Source organism: Phaethon aethereus (genome assembly GCF_964289735.1).
Source record: "Phaethon aethereus genome assembly, chromosome: 5".
NCBI lineage: Eukaryota > Metazoa > Chordata > Aves > Phaethontiformes > Phaethontidae > Phaethon > Phaethon aethereus.
In genome coordinates, this window is record NC_138579.1 from 7,241,133 (window position 1) to 7,261,824 (window position 20,692).

General features: G+C 44.5%; 1 protein-coding gene across 2 annotated transcripts in view; it reads right to left on the bottom strand.

Moving 5' to 3' along the window:
- Positions 1–717: 717 nt before the first annotated feature.
- Positions 718–20,692, bottom strand: part of RTN1 (reticulon 1) — a gene marked incomplete at its 5' end in the record, with an annotated part of 124,701 nt that continues 104,726 nt past the window's right edge. Inside the window, 7 exons of one of the 2 annotated variants that reach the window (XM_082000364.1) lie at positions 718–1,404; positions 2,936–2,994; positions 3,085–3,131; positions 3,516–3,585; positions 4,498–4,636; positions 5,773–5,980; positions 17,393–17,453. In XM_082000364.1, coding sequence (XP_081856490.1) covers positions 1,362–1,404; positions 2,936–2,994; positions 3,085–3,131; positions 3,516–3,585; positions 4,498–4,636; positions 5,773–5,980; positions 17,393–17,453 — 627 coding nt within the window. In that variant the 3' untranslated portion in view covers positions 718–1,361. Of the gene's footprint in view, positions 1,405–2,935; positions 2,995–3,084; positions 3,132–3,515; positions 3,586–4,497; positions 4,637–5,772; positions 5,981–17,392; positions 17,454–20,692 lie in introns of those variants that run through there. The other variant, XM_082000363.1, reaches the window with a different exon arrangement.

Genomic DNA, 20,692 nt, shown 5'->3' on the forward strand with positions numbered 1-20,692 from the left:
GAGCTGGATGCAGGACTCCAGGTGGGGTCTCCAGGAGGGGCAGAATCACCTCCCAAGCAGGCAAATCATTCAGCACTTAACCAATGGTTTGTTTTGAAGCACTTTAGATAATGTTCATCAGCTGTTTCTCTTGCCTGATGGTTCTCAAACTGGTGTTTGTGCCACCAATTTTTAAAAAACTTCACCTTTGAACAAGAGCAAATGTTTATTTCAGCTCCCAGCCTCTGGGTTCAGCATTGATCCCACAGTTTAATGCACATTTCAAAGAACAGCTTTGGATAAGAGAGTAACATGACGATAAGGAAATTAAAAAGTCCTCTGTGTTGGAGGAAGAGACAATTACAGCATCTTCCTGTTTTTTGCTAACACCACCAACAAACAAAACCCGAACTATGTGCTAAAATCATTCTTTTATTTCCATATACATCAAGGTGTGAAACTGATAGATGAGCTATGTACTACACATGCTCTTGTCGGACGGCACCATTTTGTAAGGGCAGAGTGTGTGCGGATCTCAAGGGGGGAGAGAGAGAGAAAATGCTTCTTTCTGCATGGTAAGTGTCCAGTTTGCGTATGTCAAGATAATCCCCATGGCAAGAAGAGGGAGAACTTTTTACATTTAGTAACATTTATTTCTGCATTCGGTATCAAGTACATAAGTGCAAATATTCAGAGTCCATAATTAAGTCCATTAGGAACTACAGAGAATGTAATACAAATTGTAATAAATTTAACATGCTGGAACTTTCCAGTTACCATACATGTAAATCAGCCTGTCAATCCCTTACGACAAAAGTACTGGGTTTTCTTTTCATTTTTTGGAGTTATACAAAACTGATTACCATAATTACTGTTTATTTTATTTGTGCTGGAAAACACTAAAACATCAGTCTACAATTCTATATAGTTAATAAAGATGAATCCAACCAGCAACCCAGTGACGTAGAAGCAATTTTAACTATTGCATCAGTGCGCTAAGCAGGAAAGCTCCTAGCCACATGTAACATTAAAAGTTATAGAAGCAATGCCAATAGAAGAAGGAAAAACACTAAAAAAATAAAATAAAAAAGGTCAATATTATTTAGGCTCTCACCATCATGCACTTTATAAGCAACACAAAAAACCACATCTAGTACACTTTTCTCTTTACTATACTTTAGTGCTTGACACAAGTGATTGCAAATATTCTAAGTGCAGAAGCAGCAGGGGAAAAGCACTGCTTCCGAGTTTTATGTTTCTAAGATTATGGTGTCAAGAAAAAAAAGAACGATAAATTTGCAGTAAAATGTAAGAATAGAGCTGTTTCACTCCAGATTCCCCTGTTATTCACTATGGTAGTCGATGAATTCTTGATGTCTACTTTACTCTGCCTTTCTCTTAGCACCTGGGATTTTAGCTTGAATCCTAGAAATAAAGAAGAAGAAAAAAAAAAAAGACAGATTATATGGTCAGGCAGCTATTCCATTCCAGTGGACCCCCACCAGGAACCTTATCCAGGGGTAACCTCTTCAGGTTGTGTTCATTGTGGGGTCACAACAGGTGGACCAGAGCCTAATAAGAAAATGGTGTGATGCCCATCTATGTGTTCTTACAGGCCACCAGTTGTAAATGGCCCGGGTTTTGGTGGTTCATGTAACTATGGGATATACTCAGTGATGTTCTCCTCCCTTCATTATTCTACCATGGTCTATTGTCTATTGGAAGCCAGGAATGAAGTTTAAACAAAGAATTTTCAGTACAGACTTTCAGTCCTGACCAAGGATGAGTGTTTTGCAGAATCACAGAAATATTGGCTGGAAAAGACCCCTGGAAGTATTTGAATCAACTTTCTACATGAGGCAGGTCTATCGCCAATGTTAATCAGGTTGACGACATCTTTGTCTTGCTGCATCTTGAAAACTTCCAAGGAAGGAGGTTCTGGCACCTTGTGTAGCCTGCTCCAGTGCTGTCCTAATCTCCTAGAGAAAAAGTTTCACTTCATGTTCATCAACCTCCCAAACTGCATTTATCTTGTTGTTCTGTGTTATAACATCTGCCACTATTGAGAAGAGTTCGGGTCCATCGTCTTGTAACTTCCCATCCTGTACTTATAGGCTGCTATGAAATTACTCCCTATCTCCCTCCTTGCCAAGCTAAACCAACCCAGTTTCCTCAGCATCCCCTTGTGAGTCCCTTGCTCTGTGTACCTCACCATTCTGTAACCTCCTATTAGATACATATTATTCAGCCAACTTTTGCAAAGCTACAGATACAAACTGCTGAGATGTATGGATCAAACTCCCAGTCCAGCCATTCTGCTTCATTAACTCTCAAGTGTTGAGAACTGTGTTTAGACCCTCGCTGTGCCCTTAGGGATCCCACAGAAGCTTTTGATACAGGCAGCACATTAGCAGCTAGAGCAGGCTGTGTTAAAAATTTCATCGAGGTCTTCCATCTGTTCCATGGTGATTTGAAAGACTCAAGATCATGGTGCTTCCTGGTATTTTCTTTCTATAACAGGGTGATGTTCTAATTCCCACTTCGTTCATTATTGGTATTATTAGATCTAAAGGACAGAGCACATGAATGCAAAAACCCAGGCTTGGGGAGTGGTCAGTGGGGAAAGGAGTTAGTTAACACATTCCTTCTGGTTTGTCTTGGCCAGGTACAAGTATGGACATCAGTCCCTGGTTGGGCTGCTCTGTCCACAGCTCCCTCAAACGGCAGGAGAGGGGCAAGAAGGATGTAGGGTCACAGTTCTACCTCAGACCACACTCAGCTGAGAAGGACTGTGTTCCTCCAGGGACCTGCCCTCCCGCAGGCTCCTGCATGCCAGGAGCTGGGGAGGACATCACTCATAAGCGACGTTGTCCCCAGGACCACCCAGCTCTTAGCCACCCCCAGTGCACCACAACCTCACAGCAAGACTTCTGGTCAAGTCTGCTGCTGAACTCACTTTGCCACAACAGTGTTTATGTGGGTCCGCACCAGTCCCAAGTATTGATCAATCTGTGCCTGCAAAGAGCAAAAGGAGACCAAGTCAATTTGGCATCAACAAGGCAGAACCACTGAGACACCTGAACTACACTGTGTGGAGAGACTTACCTGGTACTTGTCATATACAACGGGGAGAGTAAACATAGACACCACAGCTGAGGAGAAAAAGAGCACACTGTTATATTCCTGCCGAGCAGATTCCTCTAGAGAAGAGACCTACTTCAAACAGTGACAAACACGTATCATGCCACTTGGTCAGCTGATCCACCAGGGATCCTTGTATTAAAAATGAACTTTGCTCAGATCTCCCAAATATGGAGTTTCCCATTGCCCTGGGACTAGCAGCTGCAAAACCATGAAACACAAATTAGTTTTACCAGGAGGGACAATGGTGATGGGAATAATGAATATTAACTGGAAAGGGAAATAAAAGTTGATGGTTTAACTGTGGGGAAGGCACAACAAGGATAGGCTGTTTTGTCTAAGCAGAAATCATGAGGGAGTTAAAAACAGATTTTAAAAGAAATGTTGATTTTTACCCATTATCAGAAGAGTCAAGCCATTGAAGAGGGCTCCCACGTAAGTCAGCAGCCACATTAGTACTGCAAACTAAATTAAAGACAGATGATTACATCACCTCCAATGTCAGCAGCAGAAGAAATTAGTTTACTTAACTAGCTAACATAATAGCACATTAGGCTTTTTTTAATGTGTAAGGGGACTTGTTAAGTAAGGCATATTAGGAATTAAGTACTTTTTCTGGATGTATAAACCTCTTTCTCTGTTCTGCTGTTCAGTGCTTCCAACCCTCTTAGCTGAGCTTTCACATATATTTAGGGCTTAATTGCATACATTTAGGACTCTGCATTAAGCATGGCATAAGCAGATTTCTGCATCCAATTTTGATGATGGCAGGGGTCATCCCACCCAGGTTAATCACAGCCCCACAGTGACAATCCCAGTGACTAAAAACTCTTGCGGCTGGGAGGTGGGTACGTTTTTCTAAAGATCTTTAGTAATTAGGAGCTGTCTGCTCTCTCAATGATCTTCCCTTTGCTCTGAAGAACACCTACTTGGGTGTAAGGCTGAAAATAAATAATTATCTCAGCAGGGAGGGAAAGAAGAACTTCCTCCAAAGCAGGAAATGCCACCATTAGAGGAAATCCAGATTAACAGACATATTAGAGGGGAACACACCATTTTGTGGCAAAGACATAGAAAGCATAGCACATAGAAGCATAGAAGCATAGATGCTTCTAGAACTGCAGTGGAGCTAAGCTGGTCCTGCAACTTTAATAACCTTTAATATCTTGTATTATGGATCAATAAATTCAAATGCAGATTGCCAAGTCTCTAAACTGCTGGAAGCAAGCAGTTTGAAAATCAGAAAGGAGAGCAACTTTTACATTTGGAGCTACACAAAACTAGGTTTTATGACAACATTGTCAACATGGGAAGCAGCACTTTAAGATGTAGACTGATCCTCTAGGGAGGGGTTAAAAATATTTAAAGCAATCCTACTTTTAAGGAATCCACGAGGTCCTGAACGAGAAAGAGTCTCCTCAGCTCTTTGACTGTGCTGTTGACGTATAGCTGGAGACAGTCTGTGTATTTCTGAATCTGGTCCTGTGAAAGATTCATTTCCATCTCCAAGTAGGCTCTGCCAGAAACATAGGTCCAGTCACAAACCCAGGCAGGTTCACCTGCCGTTCATGCTCATGCTTGCCTACCCTGTCACTCCCTCCTCCCCAGACCTCATTTCTTTGTGCTGGAGCAACATGTCCCCCTTCCTGTAGGCACAGAGCCACCAGCACATTGTCTTCCACTTGCATGACCCATCTCCCTGGGCAATTGCAGGCTGCGCCAGGGCTGTTTGTCTCCAGCCTTGCCCTCTCCCCATGCAGAGCCTGGTCTTGATGGGATCTCTCTCTTTAGTCCACCTGAAGGAGGATGCCAATCCTAGCTGGGGGGGCTCCCCACAAACTTCTGTGCAATACTGCTGCTGCAGAAGGGGACATCTCCTCCAGTTGGCAGCCTCTGGAGGAACAAAAGGTGCTGTCTGGCCCCATGTCACCTTTGGCAGCAATGCCCCCTCCTCTCTCCTCCATCCCTCTGCCAGCCCTGCACTTCTCTCTGGGACATGCCCGTGATGTGAGTGGCATCTCAGAATTGACTCAAGTGAAACAGAAGGAGCAGCACCCAACAGGACCTTTTTTCAGTGTATCTGTTTGCAAACCAGACCAATATCATGACCTAGTTTACCAACTTGTTGGCATAACAGAGCAGAAAGGATCGCTGCCTTCCTGGAGCAAACCACCCAGGCCCTGGGGAGGGTGGGAAGGGCACCAGCAGTGCCACTAGGGCAATGGATTGCCACATCACAGCCAAGCAGTGCTGGAGAAAAGATATAAAATGTTTTCCTCAATGCCCAGTAAAGCGTGCCCAGAAACAGTACTCTTCCTGCTTGCAGAGATACTGTATTATCACTAGCTCTAATGAAACTCTTCTTCTCTGTTTGCTTAAAATTTTCTGGATCTTTTGAATTTCAGGAAAAAAATTCCCATGTCTCAGAGGACAATGGCTTTTGTGTTGGGTTTTTCCCCCTGCAACGATCTGAGCCAATACAACATTACAGCTCTTGAGACACCGGACAACAGCAAAAATTATTTCCTCTGTTACGAGCAAGAAAATAATTTTATCCAGTATAAAAGCAGCAGCTAAAGAAACGTGAATTGCCACTGGGAATGGGTCCTTTGCAAGATAAACGGCCCCTGTCCATGACTGCAAAGCACTCACTTGAAGGGATGGCCCTCGTCCGTCTTCTGCACAGCCTGTAGGACCGATTTGTAGATTCTGAAGCTAATGGTGGCTGAGAGGCCGGCAAGGGCCAGGTAGGCCACGACACTGACGACGCTGAACTGGGTCAGGGAGAAGAGCAGCAACAGGAGGCTGCCGAACACGATCCCTGTCTGCTTGATGTCACGCCAGTACAAGAGGTCGATAGCTGGGGAGAGAAGACCGATACGTTAAAGACAGGAGCCAGAAAGGCATCGAGGATGGCCACCATGGCCACTGCAATGCTCAGAGTCCTTGCAGGAGGGTGAAGGGAGGAGTGATGCTCCTGCTCACATCAGCATCAACAGGAACTCCTCAACAGAAGCAGTGAAGTGACTTCAGCGACGCACTGAGGAAATGACAACCGATGACCTACTTGAAATCCTTGTATTTCATGTGCATGTGTCTGGCTTAGCAGGACAGCACAGTGGGTCTCTTGCAGCAGTGAGGCAAGTACAAGCTGGAGTTTGTGTTGTTGCTCGGGTTGTACAGAAGTTTTTACCCTAACTTGCATTTAGTTCCTGTGGAAACTGGATTTTTTTCTTTTTTTTTTTGGTTACAAGTCCGTTTTCAAGTTTTAGTTGTCGATAAATGAACGAGAAAGTTTGGGGTTAGCCACAACACACCACTTCTCCATTCAAAGTTTTCACAATGTCATTTTGTTATTTTCTAAGTTTTGAGAAAGGAAAAGATTCCTGGTTTTACCACTGCTCAACAGTTATATGGGTAGGAATCCATTTTTCAGATGGGACCTTAAAATACAGAATAATCCCTTTTGCTACTGCAAATCCAACCATCTCAGAAATATTAAAAAAAAAAAACCCTTTCTGCTTTTTAGATAATTTTCCTTGTCTAGATCCAATGGAGGTGTTAGTTAGAACAAAGCACGTGCAGAAAACCATTTTTAACCAATTCGTTTTTACATTGTGAAGCAGTGAATTTTTACAGTGTTTTTCACCCAGTTTATATAGTTTATTCCAACCCCTCCAGAAAACAATTTTACCACCAGTAATAGCCAGTATAAAGCAAAATTTTATGAAACAATTGTTGACTATCCAGTCCACAAAGGTGATTTTAATTTCTTTACACCGATAACCTGTTTCTGAGAGGACTCTTCATCCAGCCAAAAAACATGCTCATGACAATCTAAACAAAATAGCTTTAATTTCACACACCGCACAAGTCCTCATGAACAGCTTGAACACACCACCAGCCAAACAGGTTTCATAGATGCCACTTGTCAAATCGTTCTGAACAAAAAGTAAATTCAGGAAAACTGCAATCTGTCCAAAAAAAAATCACAAATACAACAAGAAACAAAATAAATCCAGCCTAGTGGTTCTTACCATCTAATCTCCAAAAATTGTAAGTCACTATGGCATGTTTGGCTTGAGTCAATGAACTATGTTACTCATTACTATTACACATACTAGCATTGCTTTTTAAAGTGATGGACTTGAATGCAAAAATTGCTACTGTATTACTGAGCTCTTTTCTCTTCATGCAACATTCACTTCCTACTATACTGTCCATCAATATACACAATATTGTACCTTTCATATTTTTAAGTGTCAGCATTCGGCACTGGACCTGTGATCATGAGCACGCATGAAGAGATCTATGGCTGCATGGAAGCCAAGGGACGGGCGACCTGGGCGGTACATGCTGGGGTCCTCGGTGCTGACTTTACAGATCAGGGACCAGGCCAGAGTCTTTTCAGCTACATGGCCAGGTCTCCTTCCTGCAGAAACCCGGGGGCATGGACTAGGGAATGCTCCAAAATGCAGTTACAACATAGTCAGAGCATGCACCTATGTCAGGGAGTTTAGCAGCAGACCCAGCTGTATTGATGCAGGCAGCCGGAGCTCCTCTAGTTCTCTACAGTGTTCAGGTGCTGGAGTGTGCAACTCGCAAACCATCCTTACAAAATGGCATTCAGAACAGAAGTGAGCAGTGTTTACCATTTTTCATACTCTTTTTCAGTCAAGGCGCTGCAAAATTCTGAAGCACAGCAACTGGTGTGCTTTCACCAGTGAGCATTTGGACAGGAGGCATTATTCACAGCCCAATCATTTTTATGCTTAAAAATTCCTCTGTCAGAGGACAGTATTGGAAATTTATGCAAATCTCACTTTTTGAGACACTTACTTACATTTTCTATCACATTAAATGAAATGAGCACAGGAGGGCTAGCTCAGGATGCTGTATGTGGAACATCATCTGTTGAAAAAGGCCATGCACCAGAGGAAAACATTACCTGGGACGTAGGTGGTAGACCAGGAAACAAATACAAAAGCCCACTTCAGCAGAGTTCCCCGAGTTAATACCAATTGATGATAAGACCCAAAATGAGCAACTAAGCCCTCCCTCATTCTTTCTAGGATCTTCTGCCTCATATTCCTGCAGACTGGAAGTGGGCTGTATCCTCATGCAGAGAGATGCCAGACTGCATTTTCTCATTCCCCTCAACAAGGAAGATGACAAATGACTCAAGGCAGACTTGACCAGGTGTGTGTATATCCTGACACTTGCCCCCTTCTGCCACAAAATGACTGGGATATTCACTAAGCTGCATCAGGTAAGGAAAGACTTGCCACAACTCAGAGCAACATGGACAGAGGCCAAACGACACAGTTCTGGAGATATATGCATGCGCAAGGGAGCAAATGAAAAGGCAGTTGACCTCTTTCGCCAGACAAATGAGACCTGGGAGGGAGGGATCCTGTGTCTTTTAGACCAGGCAAGTATTCCCATGGGCATGGAAAAAATATGTCCCAGCTGCTAGGTGGAAAATCTCAGCACAGAGGAGGGGGATATGAGTTGAATGATTTTTACATGGCTGTCCCGCTCATCTAGTCCAAGATGCCCATGTCCAGTCTAGGGACACAACCTCCCACCACACAGCCTGTGGTAGGTCAGTTATGATTTTCAAGGGCAGGAACCAAATCTGCCTTCTCCTCTCCATTCACAGGGACGGGAAGCAGCAGCACTGCTGCTGTGTCCAGCTGTTCGGGTGGGATTTGCCACTCCCACAGCCATTCCTCCTCCTCTCCCGTAGGGAGAAGGGGGTGAGCCAAACCACCTTGCAAAAGGGAGTGCAGAAGGGAGATGAATCTCACAGGTCCTTGGGCAGGGAAGGGGGAGAAGGAGAGTTCAGAGCTAGAAATCAGTGGGCACTTGTGGGGTCCAGCCATGGTCCACGGGCTTCCCTGAAGAAAGAACTTTTTTTGCCAACAGGCCTCAAGGATTTGAGCTGTATCAGTTCCCCTGGAATTTAAACTCTTAGTGAAAACACCTGAACTACGTCAGAGCCATGTTTGCTCCTTCAATTGTAGCTTCAGTCACTTCAAAGGGTTTTACATTGTTTTTGTACTACATTTCCTTACATAAACAAATCTCCCTTAAAAGTGGTCAGAGGTGCACTGGGTGCAGAATCCCCTAGCTGGGATCCTTTGCTTGGCTTCCTCAGGGCGCCATTTTCTCCTGTAACTGTTCACAACAGAGCAAAGGTACCTGTCGCATCGGCCTCTGGCATTGCAGATAGATACCAAGGGGCAAAGCCATGAGAAATTTGCTCCTTCACCATCAGGTGAACTCAGGACTGGGTGCATCAACTCCCTCCACACTCTTCTTTTAATTCTGAATGGGAATGAAAATGAAAGATAAGGTTGTCCACCATGCTTCATAGAATCATAGAGTCATAGAGTGAAAGAATCATAAAATCATAGAATGGTTTGGTTTGGAAGGGACCTTTACAGGTCACCTAGTCCACCCCCCGTGCAATGAGCAGGGACATCTTCAACTAGACCAGGTTGCTCAGAGCCCCGTCCAACCTGACCTGGAATGTTCCCAGGGATGGGGCATCTACCACCTCTCTGGGCAACCTGGACCAGTCGTTCACGACCCACATTGGGAAAAATTTCTTCCTTAGATCTAGTCTGAATATACCCTCTTTTAGTTTAAAACCATTACCCCTTGTCCTATCGCTACAGGCCCTGCTAAAAAGTCTGTCGCCATCTTCCTTATAAGCCCTCTTTATGCACTGGCAGGCTGCAATAAGGTCTCCCCGGAATCTTCTCTTCTCCAGGCTGAACAACCCCAATTCTTTCAGCCTTTCTTCATAGGAGAGGTGTTCCAGAGGCCTTCTGGGCTACGAGGGCACATTGCCGAGTCATGTCCAGATTTTCATCCACCAGTATCCCCACGTCCTTCTCTGCAGGGCTGGTCTCAATTCCTTCATCCCCCAGCCTGGATTGATACCGGGGGTTGCCCTGACTCAGGTGCAGGACCCTGCACTTGGCCTTGTTGAACCTCGTGAGGTCAACATGGGCTCATTCCTCCCCATTTATAGGTCTGCTTTGAGTTTCATCTCATCCTATATTCATATAAAACCAATTAAGACAGCAAAAAACTCCCTCAGACACTTGCTGACCCCATGGGTTTACTGCCCTTCAACAGGTCACAAAATCGAAATGGTGGTCTGAGTCTTTGATGAAGGGCAGCTGCCTGTTCATGCCTGCACCCCTTCCTTTGCATGCCGAAGAGACAACCACCCAGGCTCAGACCAGCCTCCCCAGCATAGGGGGATGCAGCTAGTATGAGGACGCAGGGCCGGGAGCTGAGCTGGAGCTGCACAGCACCTTTGCACACACACCTCTCTGCAGAGGCACTTGCCTGCACACGCTGGTCCCACGCTCAGCCAGGCTGAGACAGGCTTTGAGTCCAGCTCTTAGGTGGGTACAGCATTCCCCAGACAAATTAGAGGACAGAGGATCCCTCACAGCATGAGTTAATGACATAATATAAATGCTTTGGTCAATCCTTGTGAAAAACTGCCCCGTAGGGAAGGAATAAAAGGTGCTAGTGTGGTCAAGGGTCCTGCAAGTGCTGGGTGTGTTGCAGACAGCGTGTGTGCATGTGTGTGTGTGCGTGCACGGCACAGCCCAGACCCAAATACAATGGCATGATTCTGAGCAATGCACACTGAATATGCATGAAGCAGGAGGCTGGTGCCACGTGAGCATGTCAATACGTGATGTGCATGCAACTGGACAGCGGGTCGATCTGCCTGGCTAAGTAAGATATACTTCTGAGAGCCAAAGTGCCAGCTTCAGACCACCTAAGGTTTGCCACAGGATTTGCAAACAGGGTTTTGGAAAACAGACACTGAGATAAACGTTGGCTTCACTGAGGTTTGAGTTCCTTCTCTTTTGAAAATTCCAACTCTCAAATCCTGACCATGCCCATTAACATGCAGAAGCTGCTCAGCTGTAGCTTTCCATGATTTCCCTTTAGCCTCCTGGAAGGAAGGAAGCAGCATTGGTCACTTTGCACTCTTTCCAGTACAACTCACGAGAGCGCTGGCTCATTTTGTGGAGGTGTAAAAGGACTGTGGGTTTTGCCAGAACTGCCTCAGACTTAAAAGTATCTGGATTTACTCAGAGGACTTGCCAGCCATCTCTAAGACAGCGGTGCAGCGGGTCACTGCAACTGCCTTTGAAGAATTCTTCTGGAGAAGCATGTCTGATGAGCTATTTATCTGAAAGTATTGCCTGCCTGTGTTTTTAACTGACAGCAGAACTTGTAAAATATTACTCAAGTAGCCTCCTGTTTGAAAGAAGAAGTTTTCAGGGGTGCCAAATCAGTGTCTCAGCTATACTTTATGGTATAATTTCATCTCACTAAAGTGTGAGTCCTCCATTTGGGGCCAGCCCCCAGGCTAACAATGCACAAAGGTAAACTCTGCGATACAAGCAGACACTTGTTTATATGAGTAGCTGGTAAATACCCATGTTTGCAAGGCGAGTTAAAAGTAACCTCACAAATATAAGTAACAGCAGCAGCATACAATGCTTGTGCCAGCAAGGAACTGCTCCTGAGTACAGTGCCTGGAAGCTCTCTCAGCCCTCATCACGGCTTTCAGCAGAAAATGTTTCTGCTCCTCAGTACTTGGCATCAAAAAGCCAGAAGACAGACATGAGAGCTGGAAAGGACAGTGCTGGAGGCAAGGGGTGAAGGACTTGAGATGGCAAAGGTGGACTAAGTAGCGATGAATCTATTCTCCTTGAGCCCTGGTGGAAACATGAGGACTGGGCTCTGGTGGTTTACGTGGTCCCCAGAAGCACCATGGTGTGGGGCAGCTGCAGCCCAAGGCTCCTGAGCAGAGGTCCCAGAGAGAGAATAGAGGATCCAAACAAACTTGTAGCTAAAATGTCCTCACACCTTCAGACTCTTGCGTGGTTATGTTTTTGAAAAATACTTTTGCAAGAGAAATGGGGATCTTTCTATTCCATGTCTCAAAGAAAGCATTTTAAGATTAAAATTAATGAAGATCAGCTGAGCACAGACTGGAAAATTCACATCTTCCACAGTTTCTCCCTCCCTTCCTCTGAAAATCTCTGTTCTCTCTTTCTGACTTTGCAAGTTTTTTTCCTCTATTGCAACAACTGTATGAGAAATGAACATGCATCAAGCAGCATTTACACGGAAGTTAGTACAAAAGGTGTGTGCAAAACCCTTGTATCCAGCCTTCAGTTGAGGTCCATGGGCCTTGATGATGAAATAGAAGGTTATATGCTCTTCAGCATACTAATAACGCCCTTGGATATGATCAAGCTGCCCTCCCCACAATGGAGGTCCCACTGGGCCGCCTTAGGAGGTAAAATCAATAGGTTGTACATCTTTACTCCCTGTGTAATATTAGTATTAATAAGAAGTGAGAAAAACCTGTCTACACACAGCCTTTAATTCTGTATATAGTGTAATATTATGACTTCATAGATATAAATGACTTCATAAGTCATTTTTTAGACCTATTGGAATTGAAAAGATTAGGAAACATAATTTAAGAAGGGCAATCTTGCTTATAGCATCGTCGCAACAATATTTGACAACAAATACAACAAAGCTGTAAGTCTTTGAATAGAAGTAAATATTGCTCACACCCAAATAAATTGCAATTTGCAGCTTCAACCACAGGCTGCAGGACCAGGCTTTCCCTCTTCTCTCCAGTGAAAGATCCAATGTGGTCATTGCTCCCCTCCCCACAACTGGTCTGATTCTAATGTAATACAGATGGATAGACCATTTCATGAGCTGTCTGGTGCCTTCGGGAGACTGCTGTGATTAACAGCAGAGCCAAGACAGAATATCTCTGCTGTTTCATGAGGCATCTCTCCGTATCCTTTATCTCCAGCCTTGAGTGATCTCTCCATACTTCTACCTCTTGTACACACTTTGTCCATTAACTTCCTGCCCTCAATTCAGCTTTATGTCTTTATCATTCATCTGCCCCAAGACTCAACTTGAAAGTTCAGACCTTCTTGTTCCCTGAACTCTGATGAGAGGAGACCTGCAGCAGGAATAGAAACAGGGAAAAGGAACTCTTGATATAGGATGCCCTCCATGTTATATCCTACTCCATTTGTAAGATCAAGATGTGAGCAAAAAAGTATTGATTGATTGCCCTGTGTGAGGCACTAGAGTGGGCTTGGGTAGACAGAAGAAAATTAGCAATAAAAAATCAGCTCTACAACCATGCTGCACACAATTCTACTGTAGTATTATTTAGCATTATTATCATTGTTGTTGTTGATGATGTAGTTATTGTTATTGTTGTCATTTCCACATCAGAGATGTTTTAACACCAGGATTTAACATAACAGCAGGAGAAGCCTCCTCCACACACCTCCTGCTCATCAAACCATATCACTACCTGCCTTGGCCAGTTTCTATGAAGGATGTTATCGCTCTCACCTCAAGTAAGCAGAAACCAAGGAGACCAAGCAGAGTCCCTGAATGCAGGCCCTGAATGTGCATAATGCTATGGAAATGTTAAGATTTTCCTGAGATGCTCCTGCACCAAAATAACAGACCTGGACCCTTCCTAACTCTATCCAAACATTGGAAAATCTGCAGATTTTCAAAATTAATGGCTGAGATCTATGCTATTTGTGAGAATTAAATATGACGTGGAGAGAGCATCCCTTCCGGTATCAAAAAAGCCTCACTAAAACTCAATTCCCAGAGACCTAATGAAAGCAAAATCAGCTCTCCAATGTTGCCTTCAGCTATTGCCACATCATCACCCACTTGCTAGAGTTTAAATTAATTCTCAGGGAATACCTTAAAATAATCTTACTTTTGGAGACTTTCCTCCTTGTTCTGGCAATGAAAGAATATTGTCCATCTATTCTTAAAAGAAAAGAAAAAAAATTATATTCAGACATCGCACAGCAGGTGTGCAGAGCACGTATGGCAGAACTATTGAAATCTCACTGATTTTTTGATATGTCAAGCAAGCAAGGATGCTGGTTCTCTGGAAACAGCTGCCATAAAAATCCTACTCAGTAACTCCAGTCCCAGCAGAGTTACGTCAGCTAGATGGATTTGATGAAGTCTGCAGTCCTTTTCCACATTAAGTTACAATTATAATGTGGATAATATTTAGGATAATTTCTATGAACAGTTCACAGGCCTTTTCCTCTGGATCTTTCAGATTTTCTTTTTTTAATAAGTCTTGCAGGAAGTTGAAGCTGCAGGAACAAGCATGTCACTTATGACCACCCAAGAGCCTGCATGTAGAAGAAACAGTGGAAGAGGGAATACTCATGGGGACCAGTGTACTGACATCAAATAACTCCACCAAGCTGGGGTGCAAAGACCTTCTTAACCCAGAGAAATCCCTCCAGCAAGGTGTGGGGATGCATCCTGCCGAGCTGGGCCGAGTCCCTGGGGAAGGCACAGAGACCTGTCCACTACCCGAGCCCGGAGGCACACCTCATCCAGCAGCTCCCCTCTGGAAGCTGCGCACTGCGATGCGTCACGTGGCCGGCACTGGCTATCGGTTGTTACACGAAGGCCCGCATCAACCAGCATGCCCAGTTGGAGACCTTTCTCCGCACCCTCATGCGTTATGCACGGCTCCATCCCAGCCTACTTCAAATACATCGCCTTCAGGTGCGAAAGATGGCTTTGGGCGTGGAAGCCGGCTGCAATTCCTCACAGCCACCTATGATAATACTTTGAATGAAGCATATGCCCAGCAGGGGCGAATTACTTTCCCGCTCCCCCGAGGGGCTGTATCATGAGCTACCATTGACATAATCATGCTGTACCTGCAGGATGGGTAGGTAAAACAGATTGCAATATTTCTAAACGTATGTAGCATCAATTGCTTCACTGCAAGGAAAGTAACAGTACGTTGATTTAGTGAGGCAAAGCCAGAGCTTCACCAAGTGTCCCTGCAGCTTCTCAGGACCCCCACCCAATATTACACCAATTGTATGTACTGTAAGAGCAAACCAATCATACAGCTAGTTGCAGGCTTGACTGTTTATTAATTAAAACTTACGTTAACCTCAATGTTGTGTTTCTATAACGTCAGTAAAAAATATGTTCTGTATTTACCAAGGTTTGTGTCTGCATCTGTTACATTCACAGATATATTCCAGAGTTTTCAGAGAGGAAGCGTAATTCCATTTATAATGCAGCTGGCAAAATTATACAACTCCAGGTTTGCATGAAACTGATATTCTGGGATGAGACAGAGACTATATGAATAACAGATATTAAAAGAATTAATGAATCAAGTCTTTAGCCTTCATTCTTCTGAATTTTAAATTCCTTCTATTTTATCTGGGACTGATCAAAGAATTTTACCGACAGAAATAATATTCTATGACTATTTCATGCTTTCTGCAGTATCATTTTTGAATCATAAAGCACCACCCAAGGAAAAAAAAAAAAAGATATGCAAATGAAGTGGAAGTGAGGCAAGTGATTTATTTTAGCTGCGTCGATTTTTTCAGATCTGGGGTTTTTTTCAAATCAACATGGGACATATTGTGTCATTTAATTTTCAGCCTCTTGGTTTCAAAAAGAAGAGCACAGAAGGAGAAAAAGCCCACTATTATTATTAATTAAAGAATAGCAGCATGCCCTTTGTTATTTCCCCCTTTTTTCATTTATGAAAAAATATTATTTTTTCTGATAAAGAGGGAAAATATTTAGTTTGCCTCTAAATACAGGTGGTTCAGCACTCTGACTCAGCAAATTAATGTCTTCATGAGGATCAGCAAAATATTGAGCCTTTTTGGAAACAAAACAAATAAAAACTCCAAACCCCACATCACAAGGAAGTTTATCTGAAAAGCTCAGATGAAAAGACCCTGAAGTTTGGTTGTGGCTCTTCCATGTAAGCTTAACGAATCATGCAGTTCTATAGGAAACCCCAGCCCTTGACTGAGGCATGGAAAGCCCGAGCTGCTGGAAGCTGGCATTTAACAGGTGCATCTGTTTACTTTCCAGCTACTCTTCTTCCCTAAAAACCCCCTCAGCCCGTAAATACAATTAGGTGCTGAATTAAGATTGCAAAAATATCAAGCGCCCTGGAGACAAGTGTCTGTCTGAAAGATATCCCCATGCCCTCCCCTCCCCAAAACACACTTTAGGAACGTTTCCTGGCTTCTGTTACATTTGTGAAACTATGCCTGCAAGCACCCTGGACCCTTTAATGAGACGATGCTATGGAGTAATCTTTCTCTCAGAGACCCTGTTGTAAGCATCAACATCATGTACTGTCTATTCAGTGTAAACACGCACCTTAAAATTAAAAAATACATTCAAACAAAGCCTGCGCAAAGCAGACAGCAGCCTGCCCAGCAGGATCAGCCGCTAGCTTTTCTCCCTCTAATCTGCCCACCGAGCAGCGTCACAGAGACTGTCTTTTATCAAAACAAAGGCTGGATGCTGGCTGGGAAGTGTGAAGCCGACTAAAAATGGCTGAAAAGCTGTCCAAAGCGCCCGGGAAGGTAGCCAGCCCCACCCAGCGCAGACACCGACCCGCTCAAAATAAGCTGAAAATAAGCCCAAAAGGGAGATGCTATTGTTCCCCTCGCCTACTCGGCAGCAAGACAACATCATCACAATATTTTGCCCCCGAACGGCTCAGCGGAGTGCTCAAAAGCACAACGAAGGCATTAATTTATTTTTTTTTAAAGTAATCCTACAGCAAAGTACGAAGTGGGTGGCAATGCCGGGGCCGCCTCGGTGCTATCGCACTTCTTGCCGAAGCTGTGTTTTCTTTGTGTCGACGCTAGGCTAAGCCCTCACTATGGGTGTGTCCATGGGCAGGATGCACCAAGGCACCCAACGCAACCGCCTCGAACCCTCGCGAGCCCGAGCAGGCACAAATTCACCATCACTCGGCTTTCCTAAAGCCTGAAAGGTATGAAATCATGCCAGCAGCAGCCCAATGGAGAGAGTCAGGGATGAGAAATGATACCGCTAACAGCAAGGGCGGATGCTTTGGGAATGAGCTGTAATGTGGAAAGGAAGGTCCCGTATCCTGGATGCTTTCAGGGTGAGATAGCTGGAGATGGGAGAAATGCATTCAAAGAACAGAATTAAGGACTTCTTATCTTTCTTTCTTAAATTACCCCCAAAGAAAAGCTTCATGGGGAGGGAGAGAAAACAGCATGCAAAGGCCCACAGGTGAACAATGCAAAAATGGATGGATCCTGCCTGTGCCTCCTCTGACATGCAGTCCTTCTAGCATGCAACACTAGAATAGATATAATACCCTGACATTTCCAGTTGCTCCAAAGACAGTCCATCTTGGTGGAATCGGCACTGGCTTGCATCTCGGAGGGCTGAGGAACTGCCGGTCCTTTCGTCGGAGGCACTGCGATCACCAGTCAGGCATTCCCGAGCATGGGTGGGTTAGTGGGTATCGCTCCCGTCTCCCCGCTCGGCTCCGGACTGATGCTGTAAGCAGCACAGGCGGAGGGGGGAGGGCATATCGTACGCGCTGCGGTCTTCACTGCAGCAAATCAGCAGTGTGATGTGGTTGCCCTAGGGAGCAGGCTCCTTTGAAAAGGGGATGCAGTCCCCTTTCAAATCAAAAGCTTGTGCTCGGTGGCTTAGCCTCCTAAGCCATCGAAACGGTTAAGGCAACCTGACGGCAAAGAAATAAAAACAAATTGGGCGTGGGTGGAGGGGGGGGCAGGGGGGTGAGCAGTGTTTCCTATGTGGCTGTATGGTTGTGACTATTCATGTTCCAGAAATTTCTTGAGAGTGATGAAATCTGGCGTTTTCTTCTGTTTTGTTGTGAGGGGCAAATTTCCCCCTACCCCTCCAGGTTTTGATGCCCCACTCTCCTCTGCCCAACTGGGTGAGGTCAGGGAACAGGCAGGAGAAAACCAAGGTCAGGATCCGACCCCAACAGAGCAATCCCCATTTTGCTATTTTTTTCAAAACTATTCTAGAAACAGAAGCAAACAGCAGAGTACTCACACTACCAGGGATCACCCTTCTCCTCCTGCAGGCATGAGCGTCTGCAGGCACGGGGTGACCCACATGGCCCCCAGCCCCTCGTGCCGAGCCCTGCTACACCGGGATGCTGAGCGCTGCAAGCTGCACCCAGGCTAGGGCGTGCAGGGTATCAGCACTGCCTCCTCCCGTTGCTCAAAATGCTGCATAAACCAGGATTTGAGGTGCAAGGGTGCAGGTATACAGGATAATTTATGAAAAAGTGTGTGCTCTCAGTAGTAACTGTGAGCCCACTAACAGCTGAATTTTAACACCAGCCTCCACACTCCTCCCTGCGGTAAGACACTGCCCTTGCCTCAGTTTCCCCATCAAGAAACTACTACAAGTAACCTCGCAGAGGTGTCATAACTCATCAACGGCCACACGGTACTTGGTAAGTACTCAGAAAGAAAATGCTTTACATCCACCCAACCTAATTGCCTTTTCAGATTTTGGGGAGTGGGGTGGTTATTAACCACAAAGAAACTCCCCAAAAAGTCACCCCATTTCACTGAAGAGTGACCTGAGATACAGCATATCAGACTTGGTCCAGTCATCCTTGGCAGAACAATCCCAAATGGGGACCTCTCAGTTCTGAGGCTGTATTTCATCTTTTAGATCATGCTAGTTTATGAAATATTTTTACTTTAGCCATGTTATATTGAGTTTAGCTTTTTTATATGGAAACAGATACCAGCACAGACACAGTGGGTCATGTACACATCAGCATGGGGAACAGCCTTTGAACATCTCTGCTCTTTTGGTTCCAAAAGCAAACGGTCTTTAACACCTGAGTTAACAGAGATCTCCTCCAACTGGCAGTAGGAGGTCACTTATACTTCCCTCAGGTAACTCACCTCATAGAATAAAGCTCAAATTTAAGGAGAGATTCACCACAGTGTGATCTCAACCTTTACCTCGAAAACTCTGCTGGGATTCCAGAGGCCAACAGCTATTGTTCATGTTTCAAAACCATCTTTGAAATCCCCCAAAAGACTTGCTCTAGGCTTGAATCCAGCATTTGCAGACCCCTAACAGGGAAATAATTAACTAATTGGTGCAGAATCATCTACAAACAATGTTACAAGTCTCGATTTTATGTTGTTCCTGCTTTGTTAAAAAAAGAAAGAAACAGGTTGGCAAAGGATGATTTCACAGTATGGACTGATTGGTTTAGAATCATAGAATCATAGAATCACTGAATGGTTTGGGTTAGAAAGGACCTTAAAGATCATCTAGTTCCAACCACCCTGCCATGGGCAGGGACATCTTCCACTAGACCACGTTGCTCAAAGCCCCATCCAACCTGGCTTTGAACACTTCCAGGAATGGAGCATCCACAACTTCTCTGGGCAGCCTGTGCCAGTGTTTCATCACCCTCATAGTGAAGATTTTCTTCCTTATATCTCACCTAAACCTACCCTCTTTCAGTTTAAAAACATTACCCCTTGTCCTGTCACTACATACCCTTGTAAAAAGTCCCTCTCCAGCTTTCTTGTAGGCCCCTTTCAGGCACTGGAAGGCTGCAGGAAGGTGTCCCCAGCACCTTCTCTCCTCCAGGTTGAACAACCCCAATTCTCTCAGCCTGTCTGCATAGAAGAGGCACTCCAGCCCTCTGATCACCTTCATGGCCCTCCTCTGGGCTCAAACCAACAGCAGCAGAAAATATCCCTATTGATACGTTTTGCCCTGCACACTGTTTTCAGCTCTATGATGGGGTTCCCAGCACCAATCCATAAGACAAGGTATTTATAAGCAGTGTATATAAAACAGAGTCATCATTCACATGAAACTCATAAATCCTGGAGTCCCTGGAAAAAAAGCCAAAGAGACCTCAAACTTAGTGCATCAGTGAAACTCATGGCTTGTTCCTATGTACCACCAGCAACACAGCAGTGAGAAGACACAAAATCTCTGCTTAGTCTCACTGTAATGCACATTTCTCAGTCAGCTATAGAAGACAAATTCCCTTTGGACAGAAGAGTGGTCCATGTGGTCCATGTACATTTAACATCCCAGTGTTGTATGAAACATCTCCTTTCCCTCATTGCTGATAGGGATTTTTCTTGCCCTAGACGTCAGGTCTCCATCTCCTTCCCCAGGCTATCAAAATGAACCATAGCATCAGTTTTCCTGCTTAAATTTTTACTTCCCTTTGGAAAAGTGTCTCTTCAGACCTGGCCCATGTGACTGGACTGTCCCACACTACTTCCAGAGCTATTTTAATTCAGGCACCAGAACCCACCACTTTACCACCAATAACAAGAACAATAAATCTGTGTCAGAAAAAGTACTGAACTTGAACTGTGAGATGAACGTACTTAGGAAATGCTGAATGGTCTAAGAAGGTCTTCTGGTGTTCACTCACTTATCCCAGGAGCTGAGTCAGATGAAAGACAGAGGCAGCACCTGGCATTAACACTGTATGTGTGTTTACATAGACTTGCACAAAAATATTAAAAAAATCCCAATCAGCACTGAGTGGATCCAGGACTAAAATGGCAATTGATAAAAAATGCATTCCTACAATAAGAATTGAAGTTATGCATTCAGTAAGTAGTGAGCCAGAATT